The 18,850-nt window shown below is 44.0% G+C and overlaps 1 protein-coding gene across 2 annotated transcripts in view; it reads right to left on the bottom strand.

The window, feature by feature from the left end:
* RCAN2 (regulator of calcineurin 2) overlaps positions 1 to 18,850 on the bottom strand; it is a 181,396-nt gene that overhangs the window by 62,373 nt on the left and 100,173 nt on the right. Inside the window, exon 1 of one of the 2 annotated variants that reach the window (XM_090031097.1) lies at positions 13,880 to 14,087. The exons of the other annotated variant lie outside the window; for it this stretch is intronic. Coding sequence (XP_089887223.1) covers positions 13,880 to 13,966 — 87 coding nt within the window. The 5' untranslated portion in view covers positions 13,967 to 14,087. Of the gene's footprint in view, positions 1 to 13,879; positions 14,088 to 18,850 lie in introns of those variants that run through there. 2 annotated transcript variants of the gene reach the window in all.

An 18,850-nucleotide genomic window follows, 5' to 3' on the forward strand; every position in this document is an offset into this window, starting at 1 on the left:
ACATACACACAAACACATACATATACACACACAATCTTAATACTTGTGTTTAGTTTGTTAGATGAGTTATAGAAACAAAAGCAGCCTTGTGAATGAAGACCATAAACCAAGGAGAAAAGAAAACAGGATTAAGGCAAGCAGGATTCTATGATAGTTAGGGAAGGGGGTAAGAAATCCTCCCTTCCAGACCTGTCTTTCACAGGGACATAAATCCCAACTAACTGACACCTTTCCAGTTCCTAAAAGAACTGGTTTAGTTCCAAAAGTTGCAGTGAAACAAAGGAATCTGAATAAAACCAATCAGAGAACATTTACTAGAATATTGGAATAAGCCATCTCTAAATATATGGTATACATTGTAGGGAAAATTGGAGAACTCCTAAAATTCAGGAAACCCCACTGCCAAACTGCAGGCTACCTCCCTTCCTGAGTTTCCCTAGTCAGTGTAGGTAAAAATCCGCATTATGCTGTTGCAGGTAGTTAGATAGGCACTGAAGTATGTACTCTTGTGCTTTTGGGGAGCAAAAGTAAAAGGTCAGACTATAGATCTGTGTCTTGCCTCTTTTTTAAACTAGGTAGTGATAATTAAGGGAGTTGCAATAGTACGTTAATTTTGTGTCTAAATGGTAATCATTAGGGGAATTTTAGCACTACCTTAATTCTGTGCAAGTTTGCAGAAGAGGTCATGGTCATAGACGGGCTGTCATCTTGTCTCTCTACAAGCTGAACAGTCCTGAGTTTTTTGTAACAGGTAGCTTAAATCATTGCTGTTGAGAAAATGTATCAATCTACCAAAGTAAATGAGATTGTTTAAAATACCTGAATTCTAAATTTTTTTACAAAAATACAAATCAACTTCCCCACCACCTCCTTCCACCTACTTACTGAATCTCCAACTTTTTAAATGGACCAAAATTTTATTTCTGCCCATATACAAGTAACAAATTTACTGCTGTTATAGATACCGAGCATCTCATCCCATCCCCAGTAGTTATGGTTTGTAGGAAGTTTGAACAACAGAAAGCTAAACCAATGTTTTGCTCATGGAATAATGGTGGCCTGCTGAGAGCTGACTGGTCTCACATTCTGGCTTGCCTCCCTTGTTTCTATTAAAAAATAATTGAAATATAAAAAAGAGAGGTATAACATTACTTCTCCATGTGGATCGGTGTTATAGTTCTTTAGATGCCATGCACCTGCCTGACAGAGGCAGTTTTTGAATGAAATTATATCTAACAGCTCTTGAAAGAGAAGGTCTGAATACTAAAGATATAGCTATATACAATGGTAGAGTTCGGACAGGGATTTGAAGAAATGATGAATGACTAGAGAAGAAAGAAGAAGCTGCACAGACAACTCAGGTTTTACTGTCACCTGCTAAATCAGAAGACCTAGAGAGCACACTGTCATATAAGGATGTTGATCCAAAGAAACACACAACCACAAGGACAAGACAGAGTATACTACCTAGCGGAGGATAAATTAATTTGAGGCACAGGTCTGTTGTTCTAGTAAATGTGGAGGAAAAAGGTGGGCTGATAAAGAAGAAAAGAGCAGTTGGTTCCAGAAAAGACAGGAAGAAATATTGGAAATAACTAGGGACACAAGCCAAGGGGAAAGAGGATGAAAGGAACGTGGGGAAAATCAGAATATAGGCTAACCAGAGACATAAGAAAGAACAGAAGGGAGAAGATGTGAGATTCATATCAACAGAAAGCAGCAGGTGTGCGTGATTCAGAACTCCTTGTTAAGATGAATTAACAGGTCTGCCACCCAAATAGATCAAGAAAAATTGCCTTGAGAAAGGATAAAAGATGTGGCCCTGAAGCTGAAGATGATCCTTAATACAGCAAGGAAGAATCCAGTGGTTGTCCTTCAGGTTAGAAAAAGCTAACTTCCAGATTCCTGCTGGAATATATCAGGGATACCTACTGAATTAGGTAAAACACTCAGAGAAGTGGAGAACCAGGTAATCTTCAGGGGAATTCAAGTCTCTAGAGAAGGAGTATGAACGGATGACAAGATGATGAACCACCTCTTGATCTTCAGGGGCTTAGTATTACAAATACAGTTTTGAGATGTTGGGCCACAGGGAGGCAGTCACAGAAAACAGGATTCTTCAGCTCTAATTTTCTACCTAAGTGCTTGCTTCCTGGAACTAAGGCTGGTACACCTAAGGAGAAAAAGCTTTAAAATTAAGCAAGGGAGGGAGGGGGAGAAGGTTTGGACTGTCTCAAATATTCTCTCATACACAGTGCTTTAGTGCACAGGAAGAGGAAATATCACATAAATGATAATATAGCAAAGGATAAGGAGTACCAAAAGTTGGGGCATGGGATATCACGGAGAACAAACATATTAATAATAATGGAAGTAGTAATCAGATAATGATTGTACACAAATAAAGGGAACACACTGGCAATAAAATGAAAGAAATATAACAACTTGCACAGGATGTTACCATATTTTCTCACATACAACATATCCCAGAATAAAATATGCACCTTTTCTTCCGGTAAGCAACTGCATAGCAGCTTCAAAGGAACCAAGCCTGCTCATTTTTCTGCACCTTCAGGGTTGCATCCAGATTTTACTTTTGCTTTTGGCCGATAAGCGGAAGAAACTGCTCTTACCACATTTCTCACATATAATGAACACTACAATTTCCAGCACCTGATTCTTGGAAAAACATACATGATGTATGCAAGAAAAACGGTATAAGGATAATTGAAACATATCCTGTGAAACCCCATTTGTCCTTCAGGTTTGCCCTGGGGGTCATAATTGACCATAAAATGAATATGAGCCACCAGTGTGATGCTACAGTTTGCAGAGCAAACAATATGCTGGCATGCATCAACCAATGCATCTCAAGCAAAGCTGAGGAAGTTATTCTCCCACTCTGCTCAGCACTGGTGAGGCCGCAGCTGGAGTACTGTGTCCAGTTCTGGCGCCACACTTCAAGAAGGATGTGGAGATGCTTGAGACAGTCCAGAGAAGAGCCACTCGTATGATTAGAGGCCTAAAGAGCAAGCCATACGAGAAAAGGCTGACAGATATGGGACTGTTCAGCCTAGAAAAGAGAAGACTAGACTGGCGGGAGGGAGGGAGGAGGGGGGAAGGGTTGGCGGCAGCTTACAAATATATCAGGGGAGAGCATTGGAGCTAGGCAAACAACTATTCACCAAAGCACCCCAGGAGAAAACCAGGAGCAACCATCATAAACTCCTAAAAGGTTTCAGACTGGATAAAAGGAAAAACTTCTTCACTGTTCATACGACCAGACTCTGGAATAGACTCCCAGCAGGGGCGGTGCAGGCACCTACCCTGGAGATCTTCAAAAGGAGACTGGATGTACACCTTGCTGGGGTTATTTGACTTTTAGGGAGAAGAGAAATAGGGAAGCAGCTGAGTAGATAAGTGGAGTCAAGGGTGGTTTTTTTTAAAGTTAGAAGAGATAAAACAGGACCCCCCTCTTCTGCTTCCCAGTACAGCACTCTAACTAAAACCAAAACCACTGGTTACAATTGCTGCCTGGGGTCCCTCTCCTCCCATTCCACTCCCCTCTCTTCAGCCCAGCTTCTGTCCTTCGCACTCACTTGGGATTGCACTTGCCAAAGGCTCTAAAAATGTCCTCTTACTGAATCTCAGAAGCAGTATTCCAGTTTCATCTTCATTCTTGTACCAGTCAGTTGCCTTCAACCAAGTTGACCATGCCCTTCATTTTGAAATCTTATTTTCTGTACGATTTCCCTGGCTCTGAATATATCTACATTGCACAGGACAGTACAATGCTGACACCTGCATCTGCTCCACATTCATCTAAACCAGAAGTAGGACATCTGTGTCAACTTATAAGCTTGCAGCACTACACTGATGCAGGATAGGAGTTCACATAGACAGAGGGCACAAGGCATCTCAGGGCAGCAGCAGCACATCTCAGTAGGGCACTGCCTTGTGCTGTGCAGACATATCCTCTACTCCTGGTTGCCCTCTTGGTTCTTGGTCTGCTTCTCTTCATCTTTACTTTATTCCTAGGTTATTTCAAACACAAATTCAGCTACCATCCCAATGGAGATGACTCACAGCTCTATCTTTCTACTCCAGAACTGTCACTTTCTGCTCAAACTAAAATTCCACCTGTCTCTCTGACATCTCCTCATGGGAGACCTGTCATCACCTCAAGCTCAACACAGCTAAAACAGAAATCTTACTCTTTTCTCCCCCCTCCAACTCCCAGAATTGCTTCAAGTGCTGATCACTGTAGGCAACACCACCTCCTGCTTATCACTCAGGCCTGTAACCTGAGCGATGTTTTCAACTCAAATCATGGCAGGTCTTTGCAATTATGCTATGTTTAAGTCCTGCATATTCTTTCTTCCTCCACTAGTTAATACATGACCTTTCCTATCCCTCCATGCAGCAGAAACTCGGTACTGAAAAGTCACCTCTCACTTCTAAATGGCTTGTGATACCAGCCTCCGTAGCAGGGGTGGGCAATTATTTTGGGCAGAGAGTCGCTTACCAAGTTGTGGCAAGCTGTCGAGGGCTGCATGGGTAGCCCCACCCCTTGACAGGTGCCCCACCCCCTGGTCACCACCTTGGGACCAATGTCGCAGGGCCAGCACCAGATGGGCCCAGAGCAGGGCTCAGGCTGGCAGGGGTCTGTGGAGCCAGGCTGCACTGCACCAGCAGGGAGAGCAGGGAGCTGGCCTGGCTCCATACAGCCCCTGCCAGCTGGGACCCTGTACCCCTGCCCCTTTCTCTGGGCCCTGCTGGTCCTGGCCCTAGGACACAGGTGCAGGCCCTGCTCCTGCACCCGCTCACTCCCAGTGCCCCCCCAGCCCCGTGGTACAGGCGGGGGGCAGTGCACAGTCCCAACCTTTTGCTCGCCAGCAGGGAAGGAGCTGGTGCAGAACGTGGGGGAAAGGTGGCCCTTCGCCCGTCCTGTGGCCCATGCTCCCTGCTACAGCTACTCGCAGCCCATGCGTGGCTGTAAGGAGCAGGCACAGGCAGCCCCATGCAGGCTGCAAGCAGTTGCAGCACGGGGCACTGGCCACGGGGTGGGGGAGGGGCCGCTTTTCCCACACACTCAGTACCAGCTTGTAACCCAGCCCCACTGCCAGCCTGTGCTGGCTCTGGGCTCGCCTACTGGGACTGTGCGTGGCAGCAGCAGCTGTGGCCTCCCTGCTTGTCATGCAGGGTGAGCCCAGAGCTGGCGTGGGGCCAGGCTGGCAGTGGGGTGGGTTACAAGCTGGTGCTGAGCGCAGGAAAAGTGGCCCCTTGCCCACCCTGTGCCCAGTACCCTGTGCTGCAGCCACTCGCAGCCTGCACGGGGCCGCCTGTGCCTCCTCCGGACATCCCTGTGAGGGCTTCGAGCAGCTGTAGCAGGGAGCTCTGAGCACAGGGTGGGGGTGGGCCGGCTTTTCTCCACACTCCACAGCAGCTCATCCCCAGCCATATGGTCCAGGCCAGAAGGCCCTGCTGGGGCTTCCAGCTGCCAGGGTGGGGCTGGGTAGGGCCTGCTGTTGAAGGTGCCCTCCAGGGCTTCCCCTGGGTCCTACTGCCCTTGGTTCCTGCCATCTTTGACAGGAACCAAGGACAGATAAATTTTAATTTTCTAAATTTTTTTAAGGGCCTTGCGGACTGGATAAAATGGCCTCGCAGGCTGTATTTTGCCCACCCCTGCTCCATAGCCTATTTGTTAAATTGTCAAACAGGCACTTCTGTGTTTTCTTCAAAGCTGCCCCAGATGCTAGGAGAAGCTCCCTGTAAACATTTCCAAAACTACATCATTCTCCTCTTGTAAATGCTTCCTTAAAACTTTGCTGTGGTGTCTATATAAAACGCAACAGCTGTTAAGCTGCCAGTGTGCTGTGGCTACTGACTGTCACTCTGACCAATACTGTCTCATTGTTTCCTTGTGCACTCCAATTGCCCAAAGCCACCTGTTTTCTCCTGTCTTACAGGGCCCCTCTACACATCTAGGTAAAGGTGCAATAGGATCTAATGCATGATCCACACCATTGCACCTCCTGCCATGCCATACATGCATGGTAGGAGGTGCAACTGTGGGATTATACATTAGATCCCATTGTGCCAGTGCAGGGGGAGACTGGGTTTACCATCACGATCTTGGGCTTCCTCTGGAAAAGTGACACAGTACGATGGCATCTAATGAACGATTTTACAATCAGATGATTTTGCCACAGTCACGATCCCGAGCCCCCTCTGCACCAGCTCCCATGGCTGCAAGCCATTAGGGGCTTGTTTACTAAATTTTAAAATGCATTTGTAAAGCCTTATTCTTTTAAATGGGGCCCATGTTCACTGAAATTCAAGATGGGATGGATGCCTAACTACTTCTAGCTCATTCTACCCAAATTAATTATATTCATGAAATGTAAGTGCCCCATTCATAGCCCTACTAATGTGGCTCAGAGTCTGTGGCTGTACTGATTAATTTTTCAATATGCTGAAATCATTTGTCATTGCTGCATGATTCTCATCAGAGCCAAGGTATGCCGTTTATCAACATAATTGCATGGTCTGTTTTACCTTATTAGTTAAATAACACACTCCCTTAGACTAATATTGTAACTTCTAAAAACACATTCCAGCATCCTATTTATCCCCTTTCTGTGACTACAAATTGCCTAATTATCACTCTGAAAAAGGAATGTCTCTGTGACCTTTAATGGAAAGAGGACTGGAAAGAATTCAAAACCCTGTATCCTGTTCTTAATTTCACTTTTTCCCAAAGATTATCACTAAAAGGATGAGTTAACAGGGATGTACAATATGTCTAATGTTCACAGATCCTTCAGCACCTGTAGCTTCCATTGACCTTCAACCAGAGTAGCAGGTGCTTACCCTCTCCAAGCCTGTCTGAACACATATAGTACCTTATGCATGGGTTAAACCTGCTGAAGGGAATGCAGTTACAAGTTCTGTCACAGCAGGATCTCAAGTAATTTAAAATATAATCTCAGATTCCTTCAGAGACTATAATGAGATCCTATAATCTTAACGCAACTGTCATTTGGAAAGGACAAAACCAGAAAAGGAGAAACATGCTTGGATCTCCTAAGTGTATTTTAACAAACTACTTCCTATCGGTGCATTGACGGGACACTGATAGTGCCCTCATCTCCTGGCCTTACCTCTGGCAAGACAAAGGATGTTTTTGAGATTTATGGCATTATGGCTGGAAGTTCAATGTCATGGTTTATTCCTGAGCAGATTAGACTACCACTTGTTTAGGATGGTTTGGCTAGATCATCCTGTCTTGGTAAGAGGTTGAGCAAGATGACCTCCTGAGGTCCCTTACAGTCCTACTTTTCTATAATGGTATGACATATTTATATTGAAGATGTCTTCCAGTGCTTCATCCTTCACTAGCAGCAGATACCTTAGCTCCTCCTGCTGTACACGGCCCTGAGCTAAATGTCTGGGCAACCACAGGAATTCAAACAATGGGGCAGAGGTCAAAGCGTTAGCAATAGCAATACTGTCTTCGGGGGCTCCTAAGGAACCTGTACAGATTTCTGGGTTATCATAAGCCATTTTCTCTTTATACAATTATTTTCCGATTTTATTTGATTTTTGTACATTCTGAGCCTCTCCAATTCTGAACCTCTCAAACAAATGTTTACAATGTGTAACCAGTTAACTGCTGGGGTTTTACACAGAGAACCGAAGTCCAGAATAATCATTTGACATGCATAGGTGAACATTTTCATCCTTATGATTTCTTTATTCTATTCCAGGACTGGAGCCCTGACTGAACTCAAAGCTGTCCTCCTTTTAAAATGTGGAATGATACCGACACCAATTTCTTTACAGGGTAAAAAAAAAAAGACATTTTTTCCTCATCTTCATTATTTAATCTACTTGATCAAGTAATATGCAAGAATAACCATCAACAAGCATATATAGATTTCCTCAAGCTGAACTATTGTACCTGTGCTCAATTCACAGATTATTTTAATACAGCAATTATTTTTCTGCCTAGTTTCTAACAATGCTGTCAACTAGGAAACAACTATCAAGTATAAAGGAATCAGAACTCGTGGTAGAGGTGATATCTTTTATTAAACCAACTAGATTTTTGCAAAAAAAATCTTTTTATATCAAGTATGAAAGCATTCTAGAGAGAGATTAAAAACAATGTTTTCAGCTTGCATGATTTTATTGCAGTTGTCTTGTTATTTGGTGTTTTCCTTAAAGCCCCAACTCTAGGAGTCATGTGATTATGTGAACATGTCTGATTTGATTAAAACAACAATAACAACAACAAGAGTCCCCAAGGCAGTATTCAAATCATTTGAAAGCATGAACTCTAAAGTGTCATAAAAAACAGAAAACCCAATGCATTTTTTTTTAAATCTCATGTTTAAGCTACTCTTAATTTGGGAGGGGGCTGAACTGGTGATTTTTGAAGGTTTGGAACTGGCACTACCCAGATGAGCAGCAGTAATACTCTTCTTTTCTAAAACACTGCACACTTTACATGGCATCCCTGTGAATTGGCTCATTTTAGAAATTGAGGGAGGGAGAAAAGAAACATTTCAAAGCTGTCATCATGCAAGTTTCAAGTGCCAACTTCTATCACAGTTCTTGAATACCGTGGGCTTCTGAAGATGGTGTTAGGCTCCAAGCACAGCCGTGGTGAGCACAGCCCAGCGGCTGGAGGCTCTGCAGCCCCATGGAGCTGAGCCTGGCAGTGGGAGGCTGGGGAGAGCCACTGCCCAGGGCTGCGCTTGGAGCGGCTCCGCCACTGGCTCTCCTACTGCCGGGCTGAGCTCAGTGGGGCTGGTGGAGCTGCTCAGAGCGCAGCCCTGGCTTTCCCCTGCCTCCCACCGTTGGAAGCTTGAAACATGTTGAAACAGCTTCGAAATGAAACACCTGCCAAAATTTCGGACAGCCCTACTGCTACATGACCTCTCTCCACCTCCTCCCTCTGTACACAATGGGGTAAATCTGCAGTATAGCCCTTTGTGCATATTAACAATTTATAAACTGCAGAGCTTTTCCGGTCGCTAAGTTACCTTCCATAAGCCAGACTATACTATATCTGCAGTAGAAGAAAGAGGTTCCTCATCCTATATCATTAATATTTATTATTATTTATATTTCAGTAATGTCTAGAGGCTCCAATCAGGGATTGCACTTCATTACAGTAGGCAATGAAAAAAACCAGTTCCTGACCTAACAAGGTTGCAATATAAGAAAATCTCAACTATAAATATAAAAAACATTGGTTTTACTCTTTCATTGATTCAGTGTAGGTTCAAACTTCAACAGAAAATCAGCAAGATTTTCATTAACAGCCACATTACTTCTTTTTGTAACAAATATTACAACAAAATGACAAACTGAGTGCATTAAAATGAAGCAAGATTCTAATTGTATTACTGAACTCTAACTTTGCAAGCTAACTTTCCCATACAAAGATTTGCACTTCTCTCTTTTGTTTGTCAAATAATCTTAACCATCTTTCAGGCACCTATTGTTTATATCTAAATACATCTATTTAGCATAAGGTCAGGATTCAGAGAAACCCAGACAAATTGGAGGATGGGGCCAAGAGAAATCTTATGAGGTTCAGTAAGGAGAAGTACAAAGTCCTGCACTTAAGACAGAGCAATCCCATGCACCAGGACAGGCTGGGGGCTGACTGGCTGGGCAGCAGCTCTTTGGAAAAGGACATGGGGGTTACAGTGGACAATAAGCTGACTATGAGCCAACAGTGTGCCCTTGTTGCCAAGAAGACCAATGGCATGCTGGGCTGCATTAGTAAGAGCACTGAGAGCAAATCAAAGTGATTATTCCCCTCTATTCAGCACTGGTGAGGCTGCATCTGGAGTATTGTGTCCAGTTTTGGGCCCCCCCACTGCAGAAAGGATGTGGACAAATTGGAGAGAGTTGAGCAGAGAGCAAGGAAAATGGTTAGAAAGCTGGAGCATATGACTTCTGAGGAGAGGCTGAGGAAACTGGACTTATTTAGTCTGGAGAAGAGAATGCTGAGAGGAGATTTAATAGCAGCCTCCAATTATCTGAAGGTGGGAGGTGGGGGGTGGGGGGTGGGGGGCAGGGGGAGTTCCAAAGAGGATGGAGCTGAACTGTTCTCAGTGGTGACCAATCACAGAGCAAGGAGCAATGGTCTCAAGTTGTAGCAAGAGAAGATTAGACTAGATTAGATATTATAGATAGATTTCATAGATTTCTAGGGTTGGAAGGGACCTTGTAAATCATTGAGTCTGACCTCCTGCTCTAGGCAGTAAAGAGTGTTTGTCTAATCTCTTCTTGAACACCTCCAAGGTAGGGGAAAGCACCACCTCCCTTGGAAGTCCAGGAAAAGCATTAGGAAAAACCTTCTCACAAGCAGGGTATTAAAACACTGGAACAGGTTGCCCAGAGAGGTGGTGGAAGCTCCATCCTTGGAGGTTTTTAAGACCCATATGGACAAAGCCTCAGCTAGGATGATCTAGTTGGGGATGGTCCTGCTTTGACCAGGAGGTTGAACTAGATGTGACCTCCTGAGGTCCCTTCCAATTCTCATTTTCAATGATTCAGTGATTCTGTTCTAAGGTACATGGTGATGTCTGTGCTGGTTTTACCTGTTCTCTGAACTGCCACTTATTATTCTAAGGAGCAACTCACAGGGAACAGGAGACTGAAACCTGTGATTGGATAGCTTAGTATAGTTCACCGTTTTCTCCAGAGCTTCATTTAATCTCTTTAACTAGATGTCAATGAAATAAACTGAGTGGGGCCATTGCATCAACAGAAATCTTGAGGCTCAAGTTCTTTTCACTGGCACAGGAAAATTAATCCTAAAGGATTCTTAGCCCATATTGAGAATCCTAGTGACCTACAATATACCATACACATAAGAAAATTGTCACCCATTAGTACTTCCTCATTATTATTGAGATAATGTCTCTCAGATGTGAAGGAAGAGGCATGCTCACAGTACAGCTATAATGTATTAGAATGAAATACCTTAGAGTACAGGCAGTCCTCAGACTTACGACACAACTGGTTCTTGAAAAACGTGTCTTAAGTTGAAACGTTGCAACTCAGAACCAATTTTCTCATAAGAAACAAAGTTAGAAATGGGGGATTGGTTCCTGAACCAAGGCCCGATACCCTATTTTCCACCAAAAATACCACAGAATTTTGTACTCGATCAGTTATAGATGAGTAGTATAGCTACATTAATGTATTTATATTATAAATAGCAATCATATTGATTTGGAAGGACTTCTTTAAGGTGACTTGGCTGGACTTTTTTAAGGGCTCTTGGCTGGAGTCTTCTCAGGAGTCCTGGCTCCAGGTTTTTCTAGAGTTTTGTCTGCTTTCTTAAAGAATGTGTCCAAGGAAGTTTGGACAGATGTTCTCCATGGAGATGAGTGACTGAGTGACACAGCAAACTTGTTCGCTGGTGTGGTGTCACATCAGATCAAGGGTTGTAAAGTCAAAACTGATGTCATAAAGTTAAAATGGTGTCAATTTATAAGAGTTGTAAGTGCGAAACGTTGTAACTCGAAATGCTGTAAGTCAAGGACTGCCTGTATATGAACATAGATCTTCCATTTCCAATCTCCTGATGCCTCAGAGTTGACCTGCAAAAGTTGGGGAACCTCACTTGGCTGTTTTGGTTTGAGCCTCATGCCCACCTCCCTCTGAAAATGATTTTTTTTTCCATTTTGTTTCAAGTCCTAACCATCTATCCATCAACCATAGGGTTTTATATTACAGTCTATCCATCAACATAATGTCTGAGCTCCTTCCATAGCAGACTTTAGAAAACTATCTTTCTTGTTTTTGCTTGAAGTTTCCTTGGAGGCCAAGACACCAACAATAATAGCTTTCTCCAGCCTTATGTCTCAGGAATGTTGAATCATTAACAATGGCTATTCTTACCGTGCAGACTGCAGTGTAATGCATTAGTAGCTGGCTAGGTCAGGTGCTGGAGATAGTCTAGCTGCAGCAGTATGGAACTCAGTGGCGGCCAAATCACCCTGCCAAGAAGCAAGGGTAAATCAGGCTAAGCTCTGCTCCCTGCTGCTGCAGCTACACTACTTCCGGTATCTGAGCCGGCTAGTTTTAGCTACCTTGGATATCTCTACGCTACAATGCAGTCTGCAATACAGAATGCCCAGTCGTTCCTCCCAGTAATTTGTTCCAAAATTTGAATTAAGGAAGTTGTAACATAAGCTAACAGCAAGTTTAACCAGTCTGATGCACAATACCATCCCTTAACCAGTGTGGTATGAAATTGTAGAGCCATGTGCCAATTTCTTTCTTTAATGCTGCTGTAAACCTTTTGCTCCCTTCTTTTCCCCACATTCCTCAGTCATTCCTCCGGGATGCTGCTGTTCACAATGGACATGATCCAATTCTGGCTGAAGTCAACTGGAGTCTTTCTATTGACTGTTATCATTACTATAGTACAAAGTACCTTTAATGCACAATCTGCATTCAGCATAAAAGTCTCAATTTCTCTGAACCCATCCCCCGTGAATACAATTAAGACTCTAAATGTCAGATCTATTATACTTTAGGTGAAGCAACATGAGCACAATCAAACATTTACCAATATATTGCACCCCTTCAACTACAAAAAACATGTCACAGTGCTGACAGGAGTGTTGCCATTCAGACAGCCACGAACCAGCAACTAGATATCTGAATCCATTCACAAACTGCATTAAGGCTTTTGCATTAAAAGACTGGTTTCTTAAATTAAAGGGCCTCCTACTGGTAAATCATAAGCAGTTGTGCAATTTATATATGATACCATATGAACACACTTTTACAGAAAAATAAAGTATCAAATGAAAAAACGCAATCTGTTGGGAAACGATCAGTTAGTCACACAAATAGTGCCCCTGACTTCAGAGGACTATTCATGGGCATAAATGGAAGAAAGGCTTCACAATCTGGCCCAAATTAGCAGAGCCTTTCCTTTTTTCCTCCTGCATTCTTCCAAAACTGTAGGACAGTACAATACATTTGGTTGGCCGTATCTGTGCCCTTTAAATAAACTGCTGAATCTCACTGCATTACGCCTTCAAGCTCTTTGAAATGATTTGTGAAAGACATATTTAAAATGAGTCTTTTGAAATCTTACTTTGTTGGGGTTCTTTTTATTGTAATAAAATTGGAAAAGAACTGGTTTCATCAGTGAGCAATTACCGGTGACAATTAGACAACTGCTGCAGGAAATCAAAGAAGATAAGCACTGCATATTAAGATGTACATTGTCTTCAAGTCATTCATACTGTACATAAGACATCTAACTTTGTATAAATACTTACATTGCAGATGTAGTAAAAATACTTGCTACAAAATTTTAATCCTTTAAAAATACCTAATGCTTGATTTAACTTTAAAGGCAAGAAGCATAACGGCTGCAAAAACCTGGGGGAAAAAAATCACCTGAGAAAGATATAGCAAAGCTAAGCCCTAAACTAATGTATTGTTCCTGTGTCTGAATTGTCAAGCAGCAATTGATACCTATTATAATGCACATCTACAAAAGTGACGCTGGAATAAACGCATCTTTGAGAAATTAAGAATGAGTCATTTCTGTTACCAAGATGAAACACACACAGACTCGTGTTATATAACGTTTCTTTTATCATTGAATAGTAAACAAAAGGCTGCGCTGTCAGCGTATCAAAGCAGACTGGAAAGCAATCATTACTCTCTCATTTCTTGCAATGCTGATATTCATGCACTGCATATGTATTTACTAGCGCAGCAGCATTTCATCTGCCTTCTTGTTTTAAACTGCTACATACCTATTCCTATTGCTGTCAAGGCTTTTATGAGAAGCATTTGTAACAAAAGGATTGCAGGTGCATACCTTAACCTCTTGATTGGTAAAAATCTCCACATCCACCCCACAGGCAACCAGAGTGGAGACATCACAGTCCATGCTACGGGCTGGCATCCCCCCCTCTTGCACACAAAGAGTTAGGCAGCTTCAGAGTTATGAATGACTGGGAAATTTCCAATTCAGTATTGCTTTTGAAGAGTCCCAAATTCTGCTCTCAGTGCTGACGACAACTGTAAGCCTCTGACACAAGCTCTCTGCACTTAACGGAGTTGTTCCTTGCCTTCGCTGCACACACCCACCAACGGAGCCGGCACAGCATACTAACAGCACTATCCTGCCTCTCGTGGCCATGACATCACCACCAAGACTGACATAAGCTAAATCTATTTTTTCAACCCTTTTATCTCCAGGCAGCACACTGGATCAAATTGAACATGATTATGTGCTAAATCTGAACTCAGACTAAATCAATTCAGGCAGCATTTGCTGGCAACTGAGTCATAGCTGTTGTTTCAGCTGAGTGCTTCTGTTGGAAAGAAAAGATCTCCCGACACTGCGAGCTCCCGCTTTGCATGTAAATTAATTCTGTATTTGGAATCTGACAGTTTGGGGTGAGCTGGCCTTATTTACTTTGCGTTAAAAAATTTAAAGGGTTGAAGCCAAAGGTTTGTTTGTTGCTATTTGGTTTTTGCTACTGTACTGATGTAGATTTTAACAGCAGCAGGTTTTGCCTGAGCAGAGCTACACAGCGCGACCCATCAGACGCTGGGTGGTTCAATGACCTTGCAGGAAGCAATCAGCACAGCTCAAGACACAGACAGCAGTGACTAAACTAGGTATATTGTGCAGGATACTGGGTTAGCTTTTTTGTGAATTAGAAGTTGGTTTGCGTTCACAGAATAACCAACAGGAGATACTTCACGCTAGGGCTCTGAGTTGAGCGACTACTATCCCCCCTGTCCTTGAAGGTGTTTCTAAACATGAATGGACAGATTTTTGGCAGATCTAAACTGATTTAGATCCACTGACCCCAATGAAGCCAAGTCATTTACCCATGCCAAATACCTAGTCTACATATACTTTAACAGTTTACTGATGTACAGCTAAAAATACATCGCATAGCTGGTCCCATGGCTTGTAAGAATATTTCAAGTCAATCTTTGTTCCCACGGTTTTTATATCAAAGGAAAGGTAATGTTTCATATCTCGTGATCCAAGAATAACTTTCATTGTTGGTGCATCTGCTTAATTTTAATAGTTTTTGTTTTAATCCTAAAAACCATCGATCTCTTAACAACCAGGTTCACAGACAGAATAAGGTGTTTCTACACTGCAGTCATTGCTCTCTAGCTGCAGCAGGTATTTACCCTGCTTCTCAGACAGGTTTTGCAGCCTGTTTTGAGCTCTGTGCTGCCACAGGCAGACTGCTACAGCCCGGATCTGATATGTCACGGAAGGACTACCAAGGTTCATCCAGCCCTCTGGCCCTGTGCTGCTCATCCATTTGGGCACCAATGCTGCTGCTATCATTGACCCTGAGAGTAGGAAGAGTGACTATATGGCTCTGGCTGCAAGGGTGAGGGGGTCTGGGGCTCATGTTGTGTTCTTGTTGATCCTTCCGGTCAAGGAAAAGGGTCTGGGCAGGGGCAGGTGCATCCTGCAGATCAACACCTGGCTGCGCAGGTGGTGTCACCAGCAGGGATTTGGCTTCTTTGATTTCTGGGAAGAGACGTAATCTACCTGACAAAGAGAAGGAAGAGTATCTTTGCAGACATGCTTGCTAGCCTAGTGAGGCTTTAAAGTAGGTTTGCCAAGGGATGGAGACCAAAGCCCTGAGGTAGGTGGGGAAGCAGGAGACCTGAAAGATGATCAACCAGGAGCAGGCAAGAGGGGAGGTGTGCTGGGGTTCCTGGATCTCTCCCAGTTCCTGGCCACAGGCTCCCTTGGTCCCTCAGACAACACTGCACTGCTTCCAGCGGCAGGGGCAGGGGCAGGCAGCAGATGGAGGAAGAGGGAGCTGGACAGTTCAGAGGCAGCAGTAGCTGGCACCCAGACTGAGACTCGGGGGGGGCACAGGTTAACCTCTTAGAGGCTGTTACAGACCACCATTTGGCTAGCCCTGTGCCAAGTTATTAATGGAGATATTCAACAGTACTGCACTGAAGACAGACCTGCGGAGAACCCCACTTTAATACTTTATCTCTGCCTGACATTGAGTCATTCGTTCACAAATACCATTTTAGCACAATTTTACAACTAGTCACACCTCCATTTTTAGTAGTCTTATCTACACTATCTCCTTACCTCTCATGAGAATGTCATTGGAGACCATGTCAAAAGTCATGCTAAGTCAAGGCAAACTACATATAGTAGCTTGATACAGAAGGAAATCAGGTTGGTTAGGAATGACTTGTCCTTGACAAAGGTATGTTGTCTGTAACTTCTCACCTTGTTACCCCCTAGATGTTTGCATGTACATTTTTAATGGTATGCTCCAGTATCTTTCTGGGTCCTGAAGAATGCAATTACTTCACGATGATTAGTGTCATCCAAGTTGTCTCCCACTTTCAAATTCTCAACCAATTCCTTCCTATTAGTAAGCGGCAAAATGAGAAAATTCTTCCTCCTACTCAGTTTTATCCACCATCTGTGCCAGAAGTTGTCCCTAACACAATCCAGAAACTTGATAGACTACCTGTGCACTTTCAATTTAGCCTCTCAGGAGATCCTACTTTATTAATGCATCATGTGATTTTTGTTTCAGAGTTATTTTAAAAAGCCTGGTCCATCTCCTCATTTGGGGGTCTGTAGTTGATGCCCACATCATCAACCTTACTATCTGTCCCTTTCACCTTAACACACAGACATTCAAAAAATAAGTCTTCCATCTGGAACACGTTCATTTTTCTTCTCTCAGATTTGAGATCCTGACTGGCAGCAGATCACCCAAGATACGATGCCAGATGAGCAGATGGATACAACTAGGCCCCGAGAATGGAGTCATCAATTGCCACTACTGCCCCCTGTTTCCTTTTGAGAGTGCTAGTCATGAATCTCTCAGCCTCTGGGGTCTACAGCTTCATTTCTTCCACTAGTAAGAGCATGCTCCTTCTCCTTTGATACCAAAGATTTGTGTCTTTTCTTCACCTCAAGTTTGGGGGCTCAGAGCTGGAGCACTGTGCTGCTAGAGGTGATGAGCTTCCACCCTTCTGAGCACACTTCGCCAATGTCTTCTCTGGTTCTCTTCCAGGGTCATAAAGATCCCTTTACGTACCAAGTCTTCATCTTCATAAATGTTCCTCAACCTAACCACCTCCTCCTGAAGATCCCTTACCTATTTCCTGAAGGAACCAGCAGGCAACTTTCATGCCAAAAGCACTATTCTACCTGACTGTCTTTAGCAAGGACACGGAGGTCACCTTCCCTGCAAAGTCAGACCAGGACCTGGGTAAAAGCACCTGAAGTCAGATGCTCTATGTGGAAAAAGCCTCCACAGAAGCAAAGGAAGAATTAAGAGGTGGTGGTTTTAGCAATATGACATCTTTCAACCATTACTGTCCTTCTTCTCCTGATACTGCTTACAATTCAACCGAACAGATGCTCTCTGTCTGGGGGACCAGGGGGAAAGGAGCTGCCAGGGCAGCCACTCTCGCCAGCCCTGCCCCACCACCAGCTAACAACTGTGGGGGAATGGATCCCCCCCTGCCATAAAGGCTCTTCCACAGCTTGCTGGCTGGGGTCTGGGAGAGATGAACCAGGTTCACCCCCACCCCTTCAACTTCTTGACAGCTGCAGCCAGCAACTGTGGTGTGACCCAGTCAGGGATGATGCAAGGGAAGGGCTCCAGGATCTGTGTTCCTGCAGCAGCCCCAGTCAGGCAGCCCTGGACAGGGATGCTGTGGGGGACGGAGATGCTGGAGTCCTTTCCCTGCAGCAGCCCCAGTCAGGCAGACCTGGACAGAGCTGCTGTGGTGGGGAGGAGACCCTGGAGCCCTTCCCTTGCAGCCCTCTCCCCCTCCCCCCCTTGGGGTGGCTACAGGAACAGAAACCTCACCCCCCCTTGCCCCAGCTGCATGTGGGGCTGGGATCAGAGGCTGTCATCGACTCAGGACGGTAGCAGCTGAGGGGGCGGGGCCAGGCTAGTGCCTGGGCAGGGCACAGGATTGACAGGCTTAACTGCACTCGGACATGTGCTTGTGTGAGGTTGGTGGCACTGGATTCTTGACTTGGTTTGTGACATGCTGTTTCTGCCACTCTCACTCTTCCTTCTCCTGTTGTCATTGTGATGTTTCAAAGTACTGAGATCTCTGCAGCAAACTCTTCCTCCATTTGAGATGGTCCTGAGCAATAGCTTCCCACGAGTTGACAATGATGTTGCATTTTTTTAAAGTTGGCCTTGAGGATGTCCCTGAAGCGCTTTCTTTGCCCTCCTCTTGAGTGTAGGACTTAGCTGAACTGGGAGAATAAAACTTGCTTCAGCAGTCTGAAGTCAGACATCTGGATGACATGGCCGGCCCAACAAAGTTGATGCTGAGTGATCATAGCCTCTATATTCATGGTGTTTACTTGCAAAAGAATGCTAATGTTGGTGCATCTGTCTTCCCACTGGATTTAGAGGATCTTCCACAGGTAGCGCTGATGATCTTCTCCAGCAACTTTAGATGCCTCTTGTATGTTGTCCATGTCTCAGCTCTGTACAGCAAGGTGGGGATCACAACTGCTTGATTAACCATGAGCTTGGTTCCAGATTTGATGTTTCAATCTTCAAACACCCATTTCTTCAGGTGTTAAAAGGCTGCACTTGCACATCTGGGGCAATGTCGGATTTCTTTGTAGATGTCAGCCTTCTGCAAGAAATAGTTTCCAAGGTATTTAAATTTTAAAAATATTTAAGAAAGAATCTCACTGTGGATCTGGATTATGGAAGCTGGGAACTTACTCATTAGGAGCTTGTTGGTGGAGGATCTTAGTCTTCTGAATGTTAAGCATCAGTCCCAT

This window comes from Crocodylus siamensis, chromosome 1 (assembly GCF_052110815.1).
Source record: "Crocodylus siamensis isolate JL-2025a chromosome 1, ASM5211081v1, whole genome shotgun sequence".
NCBI classification, from domain to species: Eukaryota; Metazoa; Chordata; order Crocodylia; family Crocodylidae; genus Crocodylus; species Crocodylus siamensis.